General features: G+C 47.9%; 1 protein-coding gene across 1 annotated transcript in view; it reads left to right on the forward strand.

Annotated features, from left to right (window-relative positions):
* Positions 1-25874, forward strand: part of ASB18 (ankyrin repeat and SOCS box containing 18) — an 80648-nt gene that overhangs the window by 32853 nt on the left and 21921 nt on the right. Inside the window, exons 3-4 of the mRNA XM_058299848.1 lie at positions 3457-3580; positions 7329-7596. Of these exons, the coding sequence (XP_058155831.1) occupies positions 3457-3580; positions 7329-7596 (392 nt within the window). The remainder of the gene's footprint in view (positions 1-3456; positions 3581-7328; positions 7597-25874) is intronic.

The following is a 25874-nucleotide window of genomic DNA, read 5'->3' on the forward strand; positions in this document are numbered from 1 at the left end:
TCGGCAGCGGCCTGGACGCGCGCCATGAAATCGGTGAAGGGCTCCTCCGGCTTTTGAAAGAGCCGGGTAAGCAGCTCCGGGGCGGAGGCCGCGCAATTACAGAAAGCCCGAAGGGCGCACTCCCTCAGTTGGAGAAAGAAGCCTTGTGGGAGGCCCGCGTATCTCAGGGGCACGGCGTAACGCCCCAGTCCAAGGAACGCGTTGGGAGGGTAGGGGGTGCCGTCGCGGGCATTTTCGGCGATTTGCCTTTCATTTTCGGCGGCGAAGTGTGCGCGCCAGTCAACGAACTGCCCCGGCGGGAGGGTACCCCTAGCGAGAGAGATCCAATCGTATGGGAGGCAGCGAGCAACGGACATGCGCTCGAGCAGGTCCTGCGCGTGGGGGCTGGCGAGTCCATCTTCTCGGATGGCAGCACGGAGGGCCTGCATATCTTTGGGTGAGAATGGGACCCACACTTGGGGATTAGCCGCAGAACGGTTGGGGTTTAGTGGGTAAAGATCAGCGAGCGGGGCGGTGAGAGGCTTCAGGAAGGACTCATCAGTGCACGGGGAAGGATAGTCCCGGTGGGGGAGGGGCTGTGGCGGCGCATAAGATGGCGGCCGGTCACCCTCGTCATCTAGGTCATCGTCGGAAGATGGCGGACATGGCACTTCCGTTTCTGGGTTAGGCGGGTAGTGGTAAGATGGCGCCGAGACAGGAAGGGGAGGGTATAGAGACAGAGGCTCCTTCCGTGAAGAAGCAGGAAGGGGCGGGGAGTTGGGCTTCTTCCCCTTTTTCGAAGAAGAAGGAGGAAGTGCATCATCTCGGGCGGACTTCACACCATTTTGAGCCGACTTCCCCTTCTTCCGCGAAGAAGAAGGCGGAAGTTCTCCATCTTGGTCAGAGTCAGAATCCACCACACGTGGGGGGTCGAGCTCGAGCGCGGCCTCCAACTGGGCTGAGAGCGACTCTGTGTCACTGTCTGCATGGGAATCGTGTTCGGCACAGGCACCGCTTCCGCGGGAGTCGCAAGGGTAAGTCTCAGCCGCGGGAGTGGGCACGCCCTGCCAGCAGGCGCGAATGGCCACAAGGGCAGGTAGAAGACCGGGAGGAAACGTTTTCCCCTCATGTTCCATGGCGGAGGGGACCCAGTCAATTAGTTTAGCGTAAGTCTGGGGGCTCCAGAGTGGGCAGGTAGTGAGCCAGGGATTGAACGGGAGGAGCAAGTCCCAGTAGCACTGGAGCTGTCTGACGGAGACTTTGACTTGGTTAGTCTCCAAGAGGGCGGCCAGGGCCCGAACCTGCGGGACCTGCCGGGAGGAAAGCGAAGCACCCATGTCGGGTATTGGACGCCAAAGAGTCCCTACCTTGAGCAGAACATGGGGGGGGGGGGCGTCAGAAGCGGGCCCCACGTTGGGCGCCAATTGCGGGCAGTGGCGGGCCTCCGGGAGGGTCGGCGTGGTTGGCCGGGCAGGCTCTCCGGACGGGGGCTGCCTCGCGGTCGAAGGAGAGGAGGGGGTTCGGCACGAAGCCGTTGGGCCCTCGCTCTCTCCGCTCAGGCACGGGGGATGCGCGGTGCAAGCAAGAACACCACAGAGACAAGGTCTAGGCACAAGTCTACTTTATTGTTGAAGGGGACATGGTTTTATAGGGTCTAGGGATACGTAAAGGGACTTGATTGGTGCCGGCGGGTGCTGTTGCTTGTGTAGGCGGTTACTGGACAGTAAGCTGGCTAAGAGGTTAGGAGCAAGGGAGGGGAAGGGGAAAGTTGGGCTGTCTAGATAATGGCTAGGCGGAAGACGGAGAAGGGGAGAAGGAGGGGCAGCGCCGGCTGCCAATACTGGGCGGGAAGGAGACGGGGACAGCACCCTACAAATTCCATTGTAATTCAGCCACTCACACAATGAGACTCCAGGTTTGGTTTTCAGAGATCTCAAGTCTGTGACTACAAGAAATGAGAGTTTCTTTCCAGGAACACACAGAAACTTGCATGTCCTCCATGCAGCCCTTGAGCTGGGAATTTGAAGCCTTAACCTCATCCCTTTCTTTAACAACTGAATCCAGTAGATTTAGGACCAACCAACCAGTGTCATTATACTTTTTAACACCACAAAACTCTATTAAAGTATCAAATACACACTTGCCCAGAGCCTGACCTCTTCTAAGCCTCTGAGTAGCATTAGTCAAGAGTGGGTATTCTGCAAATCTCGGTTGCTGGTTCACACCTCAGGTTATCAGCGCCATCTTGCTCACTGGAAATAGAGTCATTGGTGGCTTTTAATCTAATCAGATTAGAGAACCATCCCATAAACCCCAGAACCACCTCAGAAATCTTAACCTTAAGAGTCTGTTTCTCAAAAACCAAAATCTGATTCAGTCAGGGTCCTTCAGGGAAAGAGAACTGACAGGGGAGATATATTTGTAAATATTAAGAGATTTAATATAGGACTTGGCTTACACGAGCAGGGGCATTGGAAAGTCCAAATTCCACAAGGCAGCCGGCAGGTCAGGAACTCTGATGAAGGTCTCAGTGAATTCCCCAGGAGAAGCTGGCTGGCTGAAACAGACATGGAGACTCTCTTCTGACTGCTGAAATCATCACTTCTTCTTTTAGGGCCTTCAACCTGATTAGATGAGGCTTCTCATCACTGCAGACAATCTCCTTTCAATTATAGTGTCATCAGTCATAGATGCAATCACAAAATAACCCTCACAGTAACAATCAGGCCAGTGTTTGCTTGACTAAACAACTGGACACTACAACCTAGCCAAGTTGGCACATGAATTGAACCATCACAAAGAATAAATACAATGATACATAAAAAAGAAATTGGTGCACATTTGGTGCTTCATAAAACTTAAACTCCCAAGTTTTTGATAAACCATATTCATTTTTTAAAAACCTGAGATGATATTACATATTTGCAAAGCATTTTTGGCATGGAAGTCATATTTGCAAGTTAGTCACTTACCCTATACAAACAGGTAACACAAATGCTCTCTAAGGCTGAGAAATCATCTGCCCAAAGCAATGACAGGTTAAAGGGCAATCAAATGTGTGAACTGGGTGTCTCCCTCACCATGCAGGGAGCTGTTTGTGACATACAGCTGCAATTGTCTCTGGAGTTAGCATCTTCATAATTACAAGGTGGTGGCTGAGCTTGGTGGCATCCCAAACGGTCACATGGTCCCTGTCATATCAAGTAACCATTGTCACAGCAGGGCCCACAGGAGTTATAAATATACCATCATCGAGCCCTAACTGGATTACAATTGAGCAATGACAATGGAAATAGCTCTCACTCTGGAAGTCCATCTTTCCCCTTCCTGGAGAACTTTTCTGAAATAACCCACATTGCAATGGAGAGACGACCAGAGCCAGTGAGAGGGAAACTTCAAATCTTTCAGAAGTTGGACGAAGAGGCTCCGGTGAGAGCCGGCTCCCCCACACTCCAGTACCACAGTGCCTTGGTCAAGGGGGACCTGGACGGTCTTCAGGTCCTCATGGATCAGTTCTTCCAGGATGCCAATGTCGTGTTTGAGATCAGGGAGGACGAGATGGAGTGGCAGGTGAAGTCCCCAGCCACGTTCGGACTGTCAGGTACCCCCCCTCTTTTCAAAGCTCTGCTGTTTGCTTTTAAGGAGCTACTAACCCCCTCTCAGAACGGACGGTTCCTGTGTTTGGCTGCACAGACGGGCCCTGTGTTTAACATATTCAAGGAAAAGATGTCTATAAATGAAGTTTGGTTTGCATGAGTCTTAAAATGTAGGTTTCAGGTGATTGGATGTGAGAGATCAAAAAGGCAAATCTGTTGGGGAGCAATGCTCATCCGGGGCTAGAACTGTCTTCTCTTTAACAAAGAGGACTGGTCAGGGCACCCGACCTGCCATCGGCAACCCAGGGAAGCAGGAGATGGAGCGGGAACACCTCTCCTTCGAGGGCACCCTAGCAGGCCCTGGCATGCAGCCCTGAGCAAGGTTCTTCTATGGATCCGGGACCACCACAGCTCCACAGGGCAGCTGGGACACACCAGCATGCACGGGGGAGACCCTCCCCCTGGAACCTAGGGGCGCCTGAGGATGAGCGAGGCTACGGGGAGAAGTCAGAGGCCCTGTGTCATGTGACTGGGTGTGTGCCTGCTGCCTGAATGTGGTCGCTATGGGCTGGACAGACCAGCCGAGCCCCCGAGTGGAGATGTGGCCGTTACCCCGCCGTGGGGGACAGACCCTTGCTGACCACAAGTTGCATCAAGTTCAGGTGCAACACGCTGACCACGAGGGCTAATGTGATGGAATAAGGCGCAGGGTGCCAAACAGCTCTGTGGGAATCCGTCGTCGAGGGGGCACGGGCAGTGTCCCATGTCCCTGGCTCACGGGCTCTGGCACATAAAGAATGCAGGTCAGCTTCGAAAGGGATGGCACGGTTCTGTGCGTTCCTCTCATGGGAGGAAGGGAATGAGCCCAAACCACCATCAAAGGGCTACGTCGTTCCTATCAGCCAGCGAGGTGCGGGGAGTGTGGGGAGGCAGATGTCACTTCCAGTCTCAGCGTTGTCACCCCCCAGCTGAGGGGAGACACGGGCGTTCATTGCCTCTCTTATCCGACCCAAGGAAGGGTTTGGATACTTCCTCCAAAGGCTGTGACAGCACGCAACCAAGGAGGTCAACGGCCTGGATCCTCGATTTATGTTTTACTTTTTTAAAAGCACATATGTCCCAGCCCTGGGCAACTGTGCATGCTCGCATGCACGCGCCCACACGCGTGGCCATTTCAAGTCGATATTAATGTTCACCCACCTTCACTACTTTGGTCTGAATCCAAAGACTTGTTCTTCTTTTGCTTCCTAAATTTCTCAACTCCGCACTTCTGCTGCTTGTCTAGGGCAGACCTGTAGCGATAGGACATTAGAGAATGCTGGAAATGAAGGGAGGCTAGCTGTGACCGAGGAAACTGTATTGGCAGAGACGGTTCTGGCCCTTGGTGCCTTCGTTTGCTAGGAATGCTGTTACAAAGTACCCCAACTGGGGGCTCAGAAAGACAGGGTGCACTGCCTCACCGCTGTGGCGCTCCAAGTCTGGAATCAAGGGGTCAGCAGGGCCAGACTTCCTTGGAAGCCCCGAAGGGAAATCTGCCCCCCGTCTCTGCAGGGTGGCCTGCCAGCAATCGGGCCTGCTCCCCTCTGTCTGTCTGTCTATCTGTGGCAAATTTCCCTCTTCTTATAAGGACCCTGGGCATGTAGGTTGAAGGCCCATCCTAATCCAGTCTGGCCTCATCTTAACTGATAGCACCTTCAAAGATCTTGTTTTGCAAACAGGGTCGCAGTCACAGGGCTAGTGCTGGGGCAGCACAAGTCCTTCGGGGGGCCGCGACCCCACCAACAGCAGGCAAAGCAAGAAGGCCAGCGCTGGGCTGCCAGGGCTCAGCGCCCTTTCCCCTCCACTCCCTGACTTTCCCCGTGGCCAATCGGGAGCAGAAGTGAGCAAGCCCTGCTTGAGAAGAGCACCCTCCTCTCCCCTGCCCCCTGCCAGTACGAAGACTTCCTGGTGGCCAAACCCAGTCCCCACCCCCCCCCCCGAAGGTCCTTGGGGAAGGGGGAAGCAGGCTCCCAGCGGTAGGCCCTGGGCCTACTGAGTCCATCCAGTGGTCCTAGCCAAGAGAGCGTGGGCACAGGGGAGCAGACCTTAGAGGACCGCACTGCACGGAGAGAAGCCCAAATCCCTATTCCTCCTGAGGGTAGAACAGGTGGAAGGTACAGGGGCCGACGGGAGGGGCCCACCAGCATAACCAGGCTCTCTTGCGGGCCTGGTGGAGGCTCCTTGACCTCCAGGCATGCTGCAGATGGGTCCTGGCCCTGAGCCACGGCCAAGGCAATGCCGACCCACGGACCCTGTTCCCTATTCATGGAGAGGCATGGGAATCCAGGGTGGGTGAACAGAGCTCCTGGGCGAGATCAGGAACTTAGCAGGTCCTGGAGAACGGGGCACCCTTCCTTGCTCCCAGTGAGTAGAGTTCACAGCTCAGACAATGGACAGCATCAGGGAACCAGGAGCCGGCCCTGCAGGAAGAGAGGGTACCGTCAGCACTGAGGACCCCACCCATCCCAGCCCCCCTTGGGCCCTGAGCTTGGCGGGGAGGGCAGCCAAAACCAGTGAGACCCACCTGCCCAGAGCCTCTGGTCACCAGCTCTTCCCCACCAGGGACGAATAGCCCCTACCCCCACCCCCCCATCCCCCATGCCCAACCTCCAGCCTAGGCCTTTGGGACCAGGGAGCTCTGTGCCCCAAGCAGGTAGGTAATTAGCGAGTTGTCTTTCAAAACTGCTCAGCACGGGCGCCCAGGAAGGAGGGGGCCTGTGAAAGGGTTGCCTCCGCAGCTCATTACAGCCACGGCATCGATTCTTCCATCATTACAGGAAGGCATCCCTGCCATGTGAAATCCTGCCTCTTGATGTGGATTCACCAGGGACTGCTTCCCCCCATTTCCACCCGCGCCCCCAGCTGCTAACAACCTTCCACGGGCCTTTTGAAAGCTCCAAAGTTTTCAGAGAAGTAAAATGTATAGCACCTGCTCCATTTCATCCCTGACGAAAGAGCAGCCCTACACGCACACACACACCTAAAAAGTGCAGAGAAACAAACCAGAATTGTACTGAATGTGGAACATCACATCAAACGGTGCTTCTAAAGCTCAGTCACTTCCAAGGGGGCTAAACTTTCTCTGGTCCTCGGCTTGAGCACACTTGGTTCAGTTTGGGTAACATGTTGTCTTCTCCCTCTTCATTGCAGAAAAGGGTAAGTTTGGGGCTCAGCTAAGAGGGCTTGATTGTGGAAAATTCCACGGCCCACTGAGCACTTGCACTCTCCCTGACTGAGAGCCAGGAAAATGTGGATTTCTCCCTCATATCCCTCCTCCCCGTCCAGGAGGCTGCTCAGTGGTTAACTCCTTGAATCTGGCCCGAACCCTAATCCACCCACATATCTGGCCAAACCCTCTGGCCTCCCAAAGAGCCCTTATCTTTGCCTCTCTGGAGCTCCATTTCGGTCTTTTCAGTTGTTTCTTTTCTCTCCCTGACTGTGTCTCTGTCCCTCTCAATCAGGGAGCCTGTCCCCAGGCTCTCCCACCTTCCTGTTTCCCTGCATCGCTCTGCCCCTCTCTCTCTTCGCCTCCACCTCCCCAGGTGTCCCCTCTGGCCCTCAGTCCCCTCTCCTCTCCTCAGTCTGCTGGGCCCTAACCTCACCTGCCTCCGTCATGCCCACCTGGCACCTGCTTCTAGAAGACAGTGACACCCGTCTTCGGCCTTAACCGACAGCCGCCCCACCGCTCACTCTCCTCTCCCCACCCCGCCCCAGGCCTCTGGACCCTGGAGTACAAGCGCGAGCTCACCACGCCCCTGCGCATCGCGGCGGCCCGCGGCCACACGGCCTGCGTGCGCCACCTGCTCGGCCGCGGCGCCGACCCCGACGCCAGCCCCGGCGGCCGCGGCGCGCTCCACGAGGCCTGCCTGGGGGGCCACACGGCCTGCGCCCACCTGCTGCTGCAGCACCGCGCCGACCCCGACCTGCTCAGCGCCGACGGCCTGGCGCCCCTGCACCTGTGCCGCACGCCCGCCTCGCTCGGGTAAGCGCGCGCCCCGACGCGGACCCCGGACCCCGGACCCCCGGAGCCCCGGACCCCAGAGCCGGCTGCGGAGCCCACCTCGGGACCCCGCCCGCACCGGGACCTGGAGGCCAGACCCTGCCCCGCTTCGGGACCCTACTCAGGGACCCCGCCCCGCTCAGGACCCGCCTTCCCCGCTAGCCCGGCCCGGCCCCCACCCCATGGCCCCCGCGGCCCCCGCCCCCCACCGCCTCGCCGCCCCCCGGTCGCCCTCCCGCGCGCTCCTCTCTCCGCTCCAAGTCCCGCGGCGGCCACACGGCCCGCCGACCCGGGCCCGGCCCAGCCTGCCTCCCGCCCCCAGCCGGACTGGACCCCGGTAGCCGGCGCGCGCCGCCCCCGTCCGGGCGGGTTTAATTAGCGCTTGATTGCGAGCGCGCGGGGGAGACGCCACACGGCGGTAATGAGCGGGGCTCACGGCCCGCAGACGGCGGCGCTGAATAATGCTAAAAGGCCACTGGCGGGGTTGGAGGCTGGAAAATTAGGGTTTTTAATGATAATTTTATGCAGAATAATTGTCACAGTGTGACATAAATGGTTACCTCCTCGGGGCGGGGGCCTCGGAGGCCACGGGGAAGCCGAGTTGGGCCCGGCCTTGCCCCAGGCCCCACGGCCGGCCGAGCGCGGCACCGCGCGCCCCGGCCCGGCTTCTGGAAGGGGTGCGGCTCCACCCCCAGCCCGCGCTGGCCTTGGGGGACCGGGCTCCCCACGCGGTGCCGCCGGTCTTGAGCGACAGTGAGGGGCATGGGGCTGATGTGGAGGCTCGGGCCTCGCCCCGTGTCGTTCTGGCATTTCTCTGGTCCACTGTTCAAGTCCCTGTCCAAGGGGTTATTATAACATTTCTCAGCCTTGCAGCCCTGTGGTGAGGACTAAAGTCACGGAGAGGGCTTGGGACGCGTGGGCTCTGACGGAGCCACTCTTGCTGTCTTGCCACCAGTCTCCTGAAGTTGCCTGAATCTCCTGCACCAGGAGGGCAAGGGCAGTGGCAGGTAGAGCAGTGTGGGTAGGGCAGCGGCGGTTAGGGCAGCAGTGGGTAGGGCAGCGGCGGGTAAGGGAGCCGCGGGTAGGGCAGCTCCAGGTAGGGCAGCGCCAGGTAAGGCCGCCGGCTCTCAGTGACCCAGGCAGGGCACCAGCAATGTCACCTGACCTCAGCGTGCGGCCTGAGAAGCACAGACCACGGAGGGGCTTGAGAGGCCTGCGGTTGAGTCAGAAGGATTTTTATGTCAAGATGTTTTAGAAGCAGCTTTAGCAAGGTGTAATTGACACACAAGCTGCAGGTGTTTCAAGTGGACAGCTTAGTAAGTTTTGACACTTGGAGATACTCGTGGAACCATCCGCACGGCAGGAGAGCGAACATGCCCACCGCTCCCCAAAGCTTTCTGGGCCCCGCTTGCCCCCCTCCCCCACCCTCCATCCCTGGGAAGCCACCTACCTGCTTTCTGCCACTATAGTTTAGACTGAATTTTCTAGAATTTTGTGTAAATGGAATGTACTCATTTTGTGTCTGGCTTCTTGCACACAATGTCATTATTTTGAGAGTCATCACCTCTTGGTGTACCAGGAGCTCATCACTTTTTCTTGCCGCATGGTATTGCACTGTGTGGCTAGACCCAGCGCTTATCCGTTAGCTGCTGAAGGACATTTGGCGGTTTCCAGGTTTTTGGCTATTACAAATAATGCCACTATGAACATTTGTGAACAAACCTTTGTACAGGCACAAGCTTTCATTTCCCTTGGGTAATGACCCAAGAGTAGAGCGGCTAGGTCGCATGATAAGTGTGTAGTTAAGTTTTTAAGAAACTGCCAAACTGGTTTCCAAAGTGGTTGTATGAGTTTACAGTCCCACCAGCGCCATGGGAGGTTCTGTTGTGCCATATCCTCGGCAACACTTGCTGTCGTCAGTCTTTGTCAGTCTTTAACCTTATGCATTCTAATAGGCGTGTGATGGTATCTCATCGAAGTTTTGGTTTGCATTTCTCTGATGGCTAAAGATGTTGAGCAACTTTTCATGTATTTCTTCTCCATTCATATATCTTCTTTGGTGAAGGGTCTTTTCAAATCTTTTCCCCATTTTTTAAATTGGGCTGTTTGTTTTCTTGTAATTAAGTTTTGGGTGTTCTTTATATATTCTGGGTACAAGTCCTTTTATCAGATATGTGAATTTTAAAGATTTTCTCCCGGTCACTAGCTTGTCTTGTCTTAACACTCTTGAAGAACAGAAGTTCTTAATTTTAATGGAGTCCAATTTATCAATATTTTCCCGTTATGTTTCATGCTTTGGTTATTGTATCTAAAAATATGTATTTGCCAAACCCAAGGTCTGAAAGATTTTCTCCTGTGTTTTCTTTTAGATATTTTATAATTTCCCCTTTTTCATTTGTTTGAGGTAACCTAGAGATGTGGTGTGAAGTTTGGGGTAAAATTTACTGTTGTTGTTTGCCACATGGGTATCCAGTTTTTCCAGTACCATCTGTTGAAAAGACTTGCCTTTGCACCTTTGTCAAAAATAAATGGGCTATATATGTTTGGGTTTATTTCTGGGCTCTTATCAAGCACAAACGAGAGAGCACAAGACCAAGGCCAGCTGAATGGTTCTTCCAGTAAAGACCCAATGAGCTACTTTGAGATTCAGATCATTTATTACTTACATGGACAGCAAAAGGAAGTCTAGCAAAGGTGCCAGCCCCTCATGGTCCTTGTCCACACACCACAAAGGACAGCCCTGAAATAAAAGGGGCCAGATGGCTGCAGTGCAAGTTTGAGACATCCCAGTGCTGAGCAGCCACACTAGACCTCAGCTAAGCAGTTTTAGAGTGTGCAGCTCTGTCCCTAGGGACGTGAAGTAGGAAGCCACACACCTCATCAGAACTTGGGAGGCAAGGAACAACTCTCTGGGGAGACAGACAAATGGGCCATGGGCTCAGACAAGCTCCTTACAAGCCTCCCATCTAGAGGAAAGAGGTTTTCTCCCAAGACACAGATTCCACTGCGGTTTGAGCCTCTGCCTGCGTGGCCAAGGTGGATTCAAGCAAGGTAGCCAATGTAGCCGTCCCCCTACATCTCTATTCCCTTCCATTGGTCCATGTGTCTGTTTTGACACCAACATCATATAGTCTTGAGCACTGTGGTGTTATAATAAATCTTTAAATCAGCTAGTCTAAGTCCTCAAACATTGCTCTTCTTTTTTCAAAGTTGTTTTGACTATTCTAGCTCCTTGCATTTCCATAAAAATTTTAGAATCATCTTCTCAATTTCTGCCAAAGAGCCTGCTGGGTTTTGATTGGAGTTGTACTAAATCTACAGATAATTTGGGGAGAAATGATATCATAAAAATATTGAGTCTTCCAATCCACTAATACATTATATCTCTCAATTTATTTAGGTCTTCGTTAATTTCTCTCAGCTATGTTCTATAGTTTTTAATGTACAGGAATTATCCTTTATATTTTATCACATTTAACCCTAAGTATTTCACATTTTGATGCTTTTGTAAATAGTATTATTTTATTTCAATTTTTGATTGTGTGTAACTACCATATGAGATATAATTGATTTTTATATTGATCTTGAATCCTTGCTAAACTCACTTATTGTTCTAGCAGATTTTTTTGTATTCGATAGGTGGTCTACGTAAGCAATCATGTCATCTGCAAATTAACACAATTTTATTTCTTTTCTAATCTGAATGTCATTTTTTACTTGTTCTTGCTTTATTGTATTGGCCAGAATGTCCAGTGCGCTACTAAGTAGAAGTGGTGAGAGCAGACAACTTTCCTTGTTCCTGATCTTAGAGGAAAGCATTACCTTTTTAACCATTAAGTATGGCATTAGTTTCTTTTGTAGATGCCATTTTTTTCCCAAGTCAACAAAGCTCCCTTGTAGTTGTAGTTTTTTGAGACTTTTATTATGAATGTATGCTGAATTTTGTCAAATGCTTCTTCTATGTATGTTGAGATAATCTATGGTTGTTTATTCTTTAGCCTGTTAATATAGTGAATTACATTGATTGATTTTTCAAATGTTAAGCCAATCTTGCATTCCTAGGATAAATCCCACTTGGTCATGAGGTATTAACCTTTTTTAGATATTGATTTTGCTGAAAATTTGTTTAAAATACCTGCATCTATGTTCATCAGAGATATTAGTCTGTAGTTTTCTTTTCTTGCAACATCTTTGGTTTTGGAGTCAGAGTAATATTTGGCCTCAAAAATGACTTTGGGAGTGTTCTCATCTCTTCTATTTTCTGGAGAACTTCAGTAAAATTGCTTTTATTTCTTCCTTAAATGTTTGGTAGCTTCATCAGTGAGGCTATTTGGACCTACAGTTTTCTTTGTGGAAAAGATTTTAACTAAAAACTCAATTTTTTTTTTAGTAGATACATGGCTACATGGATTATTTATTTCTTCCTGAGTGAGCTTTGGTAGTTTGTGTTTTGCAAGGATTTGTCTCTTTCATCTAAGTTGAATTTGTTGGCATAAAGTTGATCTATATTATCCTTTTAATATTTGTAGAATCTGAAGTGATATCATCTCTCTCAAATTCACGATATTGGAGTGTATGTCTTTTTCACCCAGTCAGTCTTGTTTTTTGTTTCATTTGCTTTATTGTTTTTTCTGTTTTCTATTTCACTGATTTCTACATTATTTCTTCATTCTTTTTTAAATAAAATATCATTGAAGTATGTCATACATACACGCGCATACATCAACAATAAGTGTATAGTAAAAGTTGTGGCCTTATAAAACAAACATGCTTATCATACAGGCTCCCATACATCACCCCACCACCAACACCTTGCATTGTTGTGAAGCATTTCTACATGAGTTTTATTGTTCCCCTTTCCTCTGTTTACATTGGGTTTCATTTTCTCTTTTTTACTTTCTTAATTAAGGTGGGAGCTAATGTCATTGATGTGAGGATTTTCTTCTTTTCTAATCAGGCTTTTAGTGCCATACATGGCTTTCTAAGTATTACTATAGATGCATTCCACATAGTTTTACATGTTGGGTTTTTTTTTTAGGATTTATTTATTTATTTATTTCTCTCCCCTTTTGCCCCCCGCCCCAGTTGTCTGTTCTCTGTGTCTGTTTGCTGCGTGTTCTTGTCCGCTTCTGTTGTTGTCAGCAGCACAGGAATCTGTGTTTCTTTTTGTTGCGTCATCTTGTTGTGTCAGCTCTCCATGTGTGCAGCACCATTCTTGGGCAGGCTGCACTTTCTTTCACACTGGGCAGCTCTCTTACAGGGCACACTCCTTGCGCGGGGGCTCCCCTACATGGGGGGCACACCTGCGTGGCAGGGCACTCCTTGCGCACATCAGGACTGCACGTGGGCCAGCTCCACACGGGTCAAGGAGGCCCGGGGTTTGAACCGCGGACCTCCCATGTGGTAGGCAGATGCCCTAACCACTGGGCCAAGTCCGCTTCCCTAGTTTTATATGTTTTGTTCTCATTTTCATTCCTTTTAAAAATCCTTTCTAATTTCCCTTTTGGTTTTGCTTTGAGCTATGGATTATATAGAAGTGTGTTAGTTTGCAAATATTTGGGAATTTTACAGATATCTTTCTATTTTTTATTTTTAATTTAATTCCATTATGGTCAGAGGGCTTACTTTGTATGACTTGATTCCTTCTAAATTTATGGAGACTTATTTTATGACCCAAAATGTGTTCTGTCTTGGAAAATGTTCTGTATACACTTGAAAAGAATATGTATTCTGTGGTTGTTGGATGGCGTGTTCTATCAATGTCAGTTAGGTCAAGTTGCACAACAGGGTTGTTTGAGTCTTCTGTACCCTTCACTGATTTTCTGCTTATTTGTTCTCCAAGTTACTGAGAGATGGGTGTTGAAATCGTTGCTGTAATTGTGGATTTGTCTATTTCTCCTTACAGTTCTGTCTGTTTTTGCTGGGGGCGTTTTGAAGCTCTGTTATTAGGTACGTAAATGGTTAGCCTTGTTATGTCCTCGTCAAGAACTGACCCCTTTATCATTATGAAATGACATTCTCCATCTCTGGCAATATTCTTTGCTCTAGAATCTACTTTGTCTGTTTATATTAATATAAACAGGCTGATATTAATCTAGCTTTCTTTTGATTAGTGTTAGCATAGTATACATTTTTCCATCTGTATTTGTTACCTCTTGCTGTGTAACAAATTACCACAGACTTATAGATTTAAAACAAAGCATACTTATTACCTCACAGTCTCCATGGGTCAGGAATCTGGGTACACATTAGCTGAGTTCTTTGCTTTAAGGTCTTTCAAAAGACTGCAATCAAGCAGTGAGCAAGGGCTGGTGACCAACACGGACGACTTCGCTGCCAAGCTCGCATGATTATCAGCAGAAGTCAGGTCCCCGAGGGCTGTTGGACTAAGGGTCTCAGCTCCTTGCTGAGGCCGCCCTCCGTCCCTTGCCAGGTGAGTCTCTCTGATATGGCAGCTTGCTCCATTAGAGCGTGCAAACGGAGAAGTAAAGAGAGTCTGCTAGCAAGATGGAAGTCACGTCTTTTGTAACCTCTGCGCAGAAGGGACATTCCTCATCGCCCTTGCCATGCTCTACTGATTAGAAATAAGTCACAGGTCCTGCCCACATTCAAAGGAGAAGACTACTCAAGGGCATGGATACCAGGAACTGGGGTCACTGGGGACCATCTTAGAAGCTGCCTGCTCTCCATCCTTTCACTTTTAACCCTTATTTTTAGAGTGCATTTCTTCTAGGCAACTTGTAATGGGGTCTTGTTTTTTTATCCTTTCTGACAATCTGTCTTTTAATTGAGTGTTAAATCATTTGCATTTAATGTTACTTTTGCTATAGGTTAGGTTCAAATCAACCATCTTGTTATGTATAATACACACCTTTACTTATCCTAGCCAACCCTCAAGTAATACAGTGGTACTTCACATACAGTGTAAAAACCATAGAACAATATACTTCCTTTTCTCTCCTTCCGGCCTTTGTGGTATTATTGTCATATGTTTTACTTCTACATATATTATAACAATATATGTTATTTTTATTTAAATAGTCAACTATGTTTTAATGATAGTTAAATAATAAGAAAAGTTTTTTTATGTTTACCCATGTAATTACCATTTTCAGTTCCCTTCATTCCTTTGTGTAGATCCAAGATTCCACTGGGGATCCTTTTCCTCTTGCTTTTCAAAGGACTTTCTTTAACATTTCTAGTTGTGCCGGTCTTCTGGCAATGAATTCTTTCAGCTTTTGTGTGTTTGAAAGTCTTTATTTCACCCAAGTTTTTGAAAAATATTTTTACTAGGTAGAGAATTCTAGATTGACAGACCTTTTTTTCTTTCTTTCAGGGCTTTAGACACATTGCTCCACTATCATCTAATTTGCGTTGTTCTCTTTTGATGAGAAATCTACTGTCCTCCTTATCTTTGTTCTTTTGAATGTAATGGTCTTTTTTCCTGACTTTAATATTTTCTCTCTACCACCACTTTTAAGCAGTTTGATAATGATGTGCTTTTTTGAAAAAAAAACATTAACATCTCTTTTTATTCTTTTTTTAAAAGGAGGTACTGGGGCTTGAACCTGGGACCTTGTATATGGGAAGCAAATGCTCAACCACTGAGCTACATCTGTTCCCCATGATATGCTTTGATATGGTTTTTGTCATGTTTCTTGTGCTTAGGGTTCATTGAATTTCTTGGATCTATAGGTTTATAGTTTTCAACAAATTTGGAAAACTTTGGGCCATTATTTCTTCATATCTTTTCTGTACAACCCTGGGGTCACTTGAGACTGTATGTACCCCAGAAAATCATGTTCTTGAAACTTGTCCATTCCTGAGGGCATGAACCTATTGTAGGTGTGACCATTTGATTAGATTACTCCAGTAAGGCGTGACCCAGGGTGGGTCTTAACCATCTTACTGGAGCCCTTTATAAATGGACTTTGTACAGAGAGAGAGCCATAAAGACACACAGGAGCTCAGAGAGGAACCCAGAGATGGAGCAGCCAGAGGAGAAGGCAAAGACCAGCAGATACTGCTGTGCACCTTCTCATTTGAAAGAGGAGTCCAGGATCACCTGCAGCCAGTCTTAGGGAGAAAAGCTTCACCCAATGCCTTGATTTGGACATTTTTCTTAGCCTTGGAACTGTAAGCTTCTAATTAATAAATTCCCATTGTAAAAGCCAATGCATTGCTGGTATATTGCCTTGGCAGCTCTTAGCAAACTAAAACAAACCCCCTCTTCTTCAGAGCTCCCAACTGCATATATATATTAAGACCACTTGATGTTGTCCTATAGCTCACTGATGGTCTGTTCATTTTTCTCAGTTTTTTCCTTTGTGTTTATCTTTTCTTCTGCGTAATCTGATCTACCATGAATCCTATATAGCATATTTTTCACCTCAGATATTGTAGTTCTCAACTTTAGAAGTCTGTTCTGGGGTCTCTTTAAAACATCTTCCATTTCTTTACTTAGCGTGTAAATCTTTCCTCCAGCTTCTCAAGCACATGGAATATGGTTAAAAGAATGGTCTTAATACCCGGTGTACTAGTTCTATCACCCATGTCATATCTGGATCAGTTTTGATTGACAGCTTTTGCTCCTTATTTTATGTCATTGGGTGCTGGATATTTTTGTACTCCTATCAGTATTCTTGATCTTCTTTGTTCTGGGATATAAAGTTATTTGGAAATAGTTTGATCCTTTTGGGTCTTGCTTTTAAGCTTCGTTAGGCAAGATCAGAGCAGTAAAAGATTAATTTTTCCCCACTACTGAGGCAGCGCCCTTCTTCCTACTCTAATCCATGCCACATGGTTATGAGGCTTTTCCATTCTGATTGTTGAGGTACTTTATTCCCGGCTCTGTCCATGCTAAGGACACTCTTCCCTCTACCTCTTCAGGTGGTTTTTCCCCAGCCACAGGCACTTTCCTCCTCATCCACACTAAGCAGCACGGAACCGAATACACGAGGGCATCCTCTGCAAAGTTCTCTCGGCTCTTTTCCCCAGTACTCTGACGTGGAATGGATACAACCAATCCAAGTTCCACAGGATGGAGGAATAGAATATGGATTAGAGTGGACTTATTGATATTCTATTCATGAACTATTGTGATTAGTAATCGAAGAAAATGTGGCATTGGTGTGGAGAAAGTGGCCATGGTGGCTGCTGGGTGTGGGGAATGGGAGGAAGAGATGAGATGTGGAGGCATTTTTGGGACTTGGAGTTGTCCTGGGTGGTGCTGCAGGGACAATTACCGGACATTTTAGGTCCTCCCATGGCCCACTAGATGGAGCGTGGGAGAGTGTGGGCTATAATGTGGACCACTGACCATGAGGTGCAGCGATGCTCAGAGATGTATTCACCAAATGCAATGAATTTCTTGTGATGATGGAGGAGATTGTTGCTATGGGGGGAGGAGTGGGGTGAGGGGTGTGGGGGGTATATGGGGACCTCATATTTTCTGAATGTAATAAAATAACAAATTTAAAAATATATATAAAAAAAGCAAAAAAAAAAATAAGTCATGGGTGACTTTGCTCAAGTTATTCCTAAAAAATTCACCCTTTGGCTGGGTCCTAGGATCTTTGCTAGGTGGATCAGTCAGCCTCTGTTCCTTAAGGGAAACTACTTTATCAGAGTCTTATCTGACCTGCACCAAATGCAATGAATGTGTCACCATGATGGAGAAGAATGTTGCTATGGCGGGAGTAGTGGGAAGAGGGGGGTGGGGGTTATATGGGGACCTCATGTTTTTTTAATGTAATATTAAAAAAATGAATTAAAAAAATTTTAGATAAACAGAACTATTTAGAAAAGCAAAGATGCATTTCAATATGCTGCAATCTAAAAATCTTATAATTAAAATAGAGTATAACCTAAAATAAACATTTCCCCTTTCAAAAAAAAAAAAAGAAGCATCTGCATTATTAAAGAACATAAGCTATCCCCATCAATTGAGAAAGTCTTTCTAACTACTAAAAAAGCAGGCAAAGTTATTAATCAATTGTATGTTGACTGCCTTCAATTTTTATCACATTTTATACCATACAATTTTATCTGTACATTTTACCATATCTGAGACCTCAGTCCAACACTTACTAGCTATGTAACCTTGGGCAAGTTATTTAATTTACCTGTGTCTCAGTTTTCTATCTGTAAAGTGCGGATAATAAATGAGCCTACTACATAGGCTTGTTATGAGGATTAAATAAGTTAATATTGGTGAATTGCTTAGAAGACCACCTGGCCTGTTGTGAGAATGATACTGGTGCTAACTGCTACTGCTGGGGACCCTTGAACAATATTGAATTCATTTTATAGAAATTGAATCAACATGTCGTGATTTTTAATTAATTCTGGCTTATTGTTCTTTCTTTCATTTACCTGCATATTTGTTAGTCATCAGATCTGTGATTTATTTGCTGTAATGCCCTTAGTCAAGATCATAACTCCAAATATAACTTTTTTCCTATGGGAAAATATAACTCACTTGTTGGTGTTCCATGTTTAGAAATACACTGTGCCCCCCCAAAAAAGGCATGTCTATATGTAGTCTATATTTATTTTTCTGTTGTCCAAAATTAAGTTCTCTAAATGCAACGAGGACTCCTGGACTGGATCCTGCAGGAGAAAATGGGCATTCATGGAAAAACTGATAGAATCCAAATAAGTTCGCAGTTCAGCTGATAGTATTGTACTGGTACTGTCATCTTAATTTTAACAGATGTACCACAGTAGGATAAGATGTGAGCGTTAGGGGGAGCTGGGCAAAGGGTGTACAGAAACTCTCTGAACTATCTTTGCAACTCTTCTGCAAATCTAAAACTATTTAAAAATAAAATATTTTTTTCAAAATCTTTTTTGCTTCACACCTTGGGCCCTATGCCCCCATTTTATGGTATTGGAAAAAAATACATCTTTCTACTAAGAAATGAGAAAGCAATACCACTCAGCACAAAACAGACACGAAGTGTCGTGAGGAGTCCAGACAGGAGCCCTTAAGACAAGCCAACAAGTTTGCATTTGGGTATTAAGAAGCTGAGGTATGTGTAAACCATTAGAGCTACTCAGTTTATACACTGTGCAATATGAAACCAATTTTCTGACTTCAGGTGGGTTTTTTAAGATTTATTTTATTTATTTCTCCCCCCAACCCCACTGTTGTTTGCACTTGCTGTCTGCTCTCTGTGTAATCTCTGTATCCATTCTCTTTTTGGGAGGCACCAGGAACTGAACATGGGACCTCCCATGTGGGAGCCAGGTGCCCAATTACTTGAGCCACCTCCACTCCCTGCTTGTTGTGTCTCTCATTGTGTTTCCTCATTGTGTCAGGTCGTGCACCAGCCTGTTGCATCAGCTTGCTGTCTTGCTTGCCTTCTTTAGGAGGCATGGGAGGTGGGCACCCAACTGCTTGAGCCACATCTGCTCCCCTCATTTTGTTTTTGAAAACTCAGACAGGTCTAGGACACTGATTAATAAGAACTTTATAAAAATATCTTTGTATTCAGAGCAGATGCCTCCTAAAGAAAAAACAAACAGATAATGAGCAAAGACAATGAGCTCAAACAACGAGCAAAAACAACAAACAGACAAGGGAGCCATCTCAGGGGGAGGGGAATATCTTTGTATTCCACTGAGGATTTTTTCCATCTCTTTTCTCTCTTTTCCTCTTCCACATCCTCTTCTCATTTTTTCTTCTATCTCTCTGTGATTCTCTCTCCTTGGCTATTTAATTTAACAGTCTTGACTTATTGAAATCCTGGCTATTGGGGAAAAGTTTAAGAGAAGCGATGAATAAGCCAGAAGTTCAGGCAGAACTATATAACAACTGACTTAGAATCCTTCACTATCAATGACTAATGGAAAATGCTGGCAGATTCCATTGAACACCTCTACAATAACATACAGCCAACTCCCTTGAAGGATAAAAAGTTAATAGATGTCAGAAAGGGCTTGAGGCTTTGACCACGGCTGCACAGCTCTAAAGAGTTCCCCCTAAAGTTAGACTCCGAGGAGGTCTGGCTTCAGGGAGTATAAACATTACCATTTTGACAAGAAAGAGCTGCTTTCTCTGGAATCTTTTCATACACAGTAGATTTTAGGTCATCCTTAATTTTTTTTTTTTTGCCTTACAATAGAGAGGAGGTCGTTGACCTACATACAGAGACATTTCATTCTCTTACTCTGGATGACAATGGCCTCCACACCCAGGGGCCAGCTCGGTTCCATCCCCTTTGAGTTGACAATTCACCATGGGCACAGGACTTTAAAACCTTTGAGTCTCTGAGTTCCTGGGATTAAAAAAAAAAATTATCTGTGCTTCCTTCCAACCAGCAAGCTTCAGAATTCAGAATTCAGCACACAAAAAGGGATATCGGAGCTTTAATCTAGGAGCTTTTTGAAGAGATTTTCCCAAAAAGAAAAGTTCTAGTAAAGTTACTCTCTGCCCGTTAGCAGCCCGCATGCCAGCCTCGCCCTATTTATTATCGGATTCCTCTTCTTGACCCTTCTTTTTTTTTTTTCAGAGATAATTAAAATGAAAAAAAAAAATTAGCAGAGTCCCGATCCTATTTCTTGTACAAAGCTGCTTGGTTCAAACAAAAATGGAGGAGCTCACAAGTTTACTTTTTTACTCTAGTTGTGTTGATTCAGATGGAGGGAAAAAAAAGAATTTTTATAAGTCAGGGTTGGAACTGTGAAAGCAGCTGTTTATCTTGGGGGAAAATTGACTGGACAATTGTATTCTAGTTCAGACCTGGTAGGTGGAAATCCAGGCATAGTGAAATGAAGTAATGATTTTCCTGGGACAGGAATGGTGCTCCCTGGTCAGGATTTGAGCAGTGGCCAGTGGTCACGGTCCTCACCGCAACCTCAGCAGTCTACACCCAATAATGAGAGACCTATCTGCCTAAGGTGCTGGGCTCATTGGCACCGAAACATAATCTGGAAAGCAGCCTGCTCTTTCTACATCCCAGATGAGTGACTGATGTGTTATTCAAGTAGGGGGCAGGAAAACATGGTCTTGTTCAACGGGAGATTTAGGTCTCTTAAGGAATCTTTTTTTTTTTAAAGATTTATTTTTATTTATTTCTCTCCCCTCCTCCCCATTGTCTGCTCTCTGTATCCATTCACTGTGTGTTCTTCTGTGTCTGCTTGTATTCTTGTCAGCAGCACCGGGAATCTGTGTCTCTTTTTATTGCATCATCTTGCTGCGTCAGCTCTCCGTGTGTGCGGTGCCACTCCTAGGCAGGCTGCACTTTTTTCGCGCTGGGTGGCTCTCCTTACGGGGCGCACTCCTTGTGTGTGGGGCTCCCCTACACAGGGGACACCCCTGTGTGGCACGGCACTCCTTGCGTGCATCAGCACTGCGCGTGGGCCAGCTCACCACACGGGTCAAGAGGCCGTGGATGTGAACCCTGGACCTCCCATGTGGTAGGCAGATGCTCTATCCATTAAGCCAAATCCACTTCCCTCTTAAGGAATCTTGAAGAATGAGGTGTTATTGAGGGGCTGGCCCACTCAGGGGTTGATATCTGTAGAACTTTAGGCAACCTGATCCCCTTCATGTGTCCTGCTCTAGACAATTCTCCCAGCAGGTTTTGATGAATGGTGATCCCCATTCTACAGATTAGAAAACTGAGGCTTGGAGAAGGCGAAGGCTTTGATAGTAAGGTGGCACATGATGGAGTGTGTCCTAGGTGAGGATGCTGGGACATCTGAGAACTGGATGCACAGGCCTGGGGTGCTGGAAAATTGCCTCTCCTTGTTAATTTAAGAACTTTCAAAAATAACTCTATGATCAGGAACTAGCCCCACTTATGTCTAACCGCTACCTTTCAACAATGTTCTATCACAAGTTGGTCTTCCTTCCCTTGCCCCTTCGTAATATCTTGGGCACTTTCCCCAGTCCCATTTTAATGCTCAAGACTCACTTTCAGGAGTCAGAAAAGCCTGGAGGGGTAAGCAGATTTGGCTCAAGTGATAAGGTCTCCGCCTACCATGTGGGAGGACCTCGGTTTGATCCCTGGGGCCTCCTGGTGAAGAAGAAGAGAAAGCATGCCTGCGCAGTGAGCCAGGGCCCACTTGGTGAGCCAAGAGCCCATGCAGTGAGCCGAGTGTACATGCAGTGAGCTGAGTGCCTGTGCAGTGAACTGAGTGCCCACATGGGTGCCAACATGGCGAGCTGAGTGCCCACGTGGTGAGCCAAGTGCCCATGCAGCAAGCCAGATGCCCACATGATGAGCCACATGCCCACATGAGGAGCCCATGCAGTGAGCTGAGTGCCCGCACTAGTGCCCACGTTGCAACCCAGTGCCCACGCAAGTGCCCATGTGGCGAGCCAGTGCCCACATGGTGAGCTGAGTGTCCACGCAGCAAGCCAAGTGCCCTCATGGTGAGCCAATGGCCCGTGCAAGTGAGTCATGCAGCAAGATGATGACACAGCAAAAGAGAGATGAAGGGGAGAGTGAAGGTGAAGCGCAGCAGAAACCAGGAACTGAGGTGGTGCAAGTGACAGAGAACCTCTCTCCACATCAGAGGTCCCAGGATCGAATCCCAGTGAATCCTAGAGAAAGACAAGAAGAGAAGACGAAAAGAGAAATAGATACAGAAGATCACACAGTGAATAGACATAGCAAAAACAGCAGGGCAGGGGAGGGGTAAGGGAAGAAAATTTTTAAAATATATAAATAAAAAAGCCTGTGTCAGACATATCACAAAGATACCCAAATGGCCAATAATCACATCAAAAGGTACTCAACCTCATAAGTCATCAGGGAAATGCACATCAAAAGCACAATGAAATACCACTTCACACTCATCAGAATGGCTAAAATCAAAAAGGCTGACAAGAGCAAATGTTGGCAAGAATGTGGAGCAACTTGAATGATCACACATTGTTATTGGGAGTGCAAATTATATAATCACTTAGGAAAACTCCTGGCAGTTTCTTATAAAGTTAAATATATACCTACCCTATGACCAGCAATTCCACTCTTAGGTTTTTACCCAAAATGCATGGGAACATATTTTCTCAAAAAGACTTGCACAAGAATGTTCATAGTTGGGAAGCAGATGTGACGAAGGTGATAGTGCTTCCACTTACCATGTGGGAGGACCCGGGTTCAATCCCTGGGGCCTCCTGGAAAAAAAGAGAAAGCATGACTGCATGGCAAGCCAGTGCCCATGCAGAGAGCCGAGAGGCGTGGCATGCCAGGGCCTGTGCGGCGAGCCAGTGTCCACACAAATGAGTCACGCAGCAAGATGATGACACAACAAAAGAGAACGAAGGGGACAGTCAAGGTAAAGCACAGGAAAGACCCGGAGCTGAGGTGGCGCGATTGACAGGGAACCTCTCTCCACATCAGAGGTCCCCAGGATCAATCTCAGTGAATCCTAGAGGAGAAAAATGAGAAGAGAAGACAAAAAGAGAAATAGATACAGAAGATCACACAGTGAATGGACATAGACAGCAAAAACAACAGGGCAGGGGGGAGGTGGAGGGGGGAAAGGAAAAAAAATAGTTCATAGCAGCTTTGCTCATAATAGTCAAAAATTTTCCTTTTCAAAAAATGGAAATAATCTAATGCCTAATAGTAGGAGAATGAATAAACACACTGTGGTATATCCATAAATTTAATACCACTTGGCAATAAAAAAGAACGAGTTACTCAGAAGCGCAGCAATATGGATGAGTGTCAAGAATGTTATGTTGAGCGAAAGAAGCAACACACACAAAGGCAGAAAGTTCAAGAAAAGATAAAACTGAACCATGATGAGAGAAACCAGCGTGGTGGTTGCCTTACGGGGGTGATGATTGATTGGCAGGGAATCCGGGAACTTCTGGGGAGACGGAAATGTTCTACGTCTTGATTGGGGTATTGGGTACACAGGTGTGTCATTTGTCAAAATTCATTCAGTTGTACTCTTAGGACCTGTGCATTTCCCTGTATGCAAATTTCATCTTGCCTTTAAAATACAGACATGCATATATACATAAAATTTTTCTCTCATCCAATTTAAAGCCCGCTCCACTTGCCCAGAAGGGGCTGGTCTTTCGTCACTTATTTCCCTTCTTCTCCCCTTCACTCTGCTGCTTCTGGGTCCCCTCTTCAACCAATGTATTGGGATCAAGTTGGAGAGAAAGCGAGAGGAAAGCGCGCCCATTTCTTGCTGAGGATGGACCGCTGGTGTTCCAGAAAGGCACGTGCTGCTTCGGGACCATTCACGGTGAATCGTGGAGCTGACTTCTCAAAGCTTGCTCCCTGACTCCTTTCTCAGTTTGCCAACAGGCAAGATTCCATTTGCAATCTGGGGAGAATTTTCTCTATCAGCAGCAACCATAGCCATTTCAGAAGAACATAAAATGGCAGCCATCATTCCGAGGGAAACCAGGAGGACAAGAGAGGCCTGACCAGCTTCTCACTCAGTCTCGCCCCAGCCCTCAAGGATTCATCCACTCACATCAGCCACTTCAATAGTAGATGCTCATGCTTGATTGATAGTCCCATAGTGCAGCATCCTGGGAGAAAGAGAAGAAATGACAGAACAGAAAGGGCTGGTGACAGGTCCCCAAAGGAGACCCTCAGCAGAAGGCCCAGGGAGCCAAAGTGGGGCCGCTCCTCCATCCTAGTCTGGGGCCCTGGCTTCCTGTTCTTCATTCCCCAGGGACTCACAACACAGCAGGGGACCTTCCTGCCACAGCTTCGTTAGAAAGCTCACGTTATCCTCCCAGGTCTCTCACAGTGCCCCCTGCTCCCCGCAGGCTGGAACGTGTCCAGCATCACGACAGCTGCTTCTGCCCCACCCCGGGACCCAGCCCTGAGGCTCTGGCGCCCTTCCCCTGGCATATCTGCAGCACGTCAGCCCCATACCAACCGCGAGGAGGGGAAAGTAGAGGAATGAGGATTCAGCAAGATGAGCCCGTAACGTCCACTACTCTCCATGAACACGTTGTGAGCAAACTAATGAATATAAACGTCAGGATGGCCAGAGCCTCCGGAGACTTCCAGAGGGAGTACCTGCTACTCAGGAGACAGATGCTTAATGTTTCTAGCAAAAGTGCATGTGAGCCATGTCGTTCATTTTCCCCACAATAATTCCATGATCCTTGAGTCTTTAAGCCTTCTTTTCATTAGTCTTCTATCGCTGTTGTTGCACTGCTGTTCCAGGATGAGGTTTTGGTGGTGCTCGGGGCATTTTCAAAGCTCGAGTGGCAGCTGGGGCTCACCTCCCAAGCAGGGCATGCTGACTGTGACACCGCCGTCACCTCCCAGCACCCCTTCCCTAAGATCACTGTTCAAAAAACTCAAAGACCGAGGCTTACGGAGCACTAGGCATCGTGAGCTCCACCCTGCGGGGCTGCTGGCACGAGGGGTAAGGGGCAGGTGACTGAGCCAGCCCCCTCCATCGCCCGTCCTGCCTCGGTCCGAGAATCTGTGCAGCAGTGCTTGTGGTGTGCCGTGGGGGAGACGCTTCTCCCTGCCTTGGAAGACTGTTGGTGTACACAGCGTGGAGTGTGTTCTCTACCGGAACGAATGAATGAATGAAAGCTTAGTGACAACTTAAGGAAAATACCTACCGCCATGACTGGCTCATAGAAAGCGCTCACCAAATCGTCGCGGTGAGAAGAGACAGGTGGGTGGTGGCCCTGAGGCCAAGCGAGCAGTCGAGGGCTCCTCTTTGCCTCTCGTGGCTGAATGGCCTTATGCGGGTCACTGGACTTCTTTTAAGCCTCAGTTTCCTCACCTGTGCATTCCTCCTACAATGGAGAGTTGTTGCAAGGACTAACAATCATACTTGTTTAAAAAACAGAAACCAAAAAACACACCAAGCACTGGAGAAGCCACACGACCGTCCAGCTCTGAACCAGCAGGTAGGACACCAAGGGAAGGGCTTGATGAAAGGCAGGGAGGTGGGCTCCGGCCCAGAGAAGAGGCGGCTGGGTTGGTGGAGTGCGTGGGAGGCCTCTGGGCAGCCCAGGTGTGTCAGGGCTGGGAAGCAGGTGGGTCAAGGAAAGCCGAGCTGAGGCCGGTGGACCTCCTGCTGGCTGGGAGGGGGGGAGGAAAAGCCCGTGCCCTGGGGAGTCCCTGGAAGGGAGGGCGGAGCAGTGTGTGGGGAAGGGGTCTCAGCCTCCTCTGCCACCTTTAAACGTGAGTTGAAATGAAATTATTTCAACAGCCGTGGCCGGGCTCATCTCTGCTCACGCCTGCCTTGTGGCTCAAGTGACTTTTTCTTTGCACTGTCAGCCTTGGGGCCCTGTAACAGCCTGT

This window comes from Dasypus novemcinctus, chromosome 7, assembly GCF_030445035.2.
Source record: "Dasypus novemcinctus isolate mDasNov1 chromosome 7, mDasNov1.1.hap2, whole genome shotgun sequence".
Taxonomy (NCBI): Eukaryota; Metazoa; Chordata; class Mammalia; order Cingulata; family Dasypodidae; genus Dasypus; species Dasypus novemcinctus.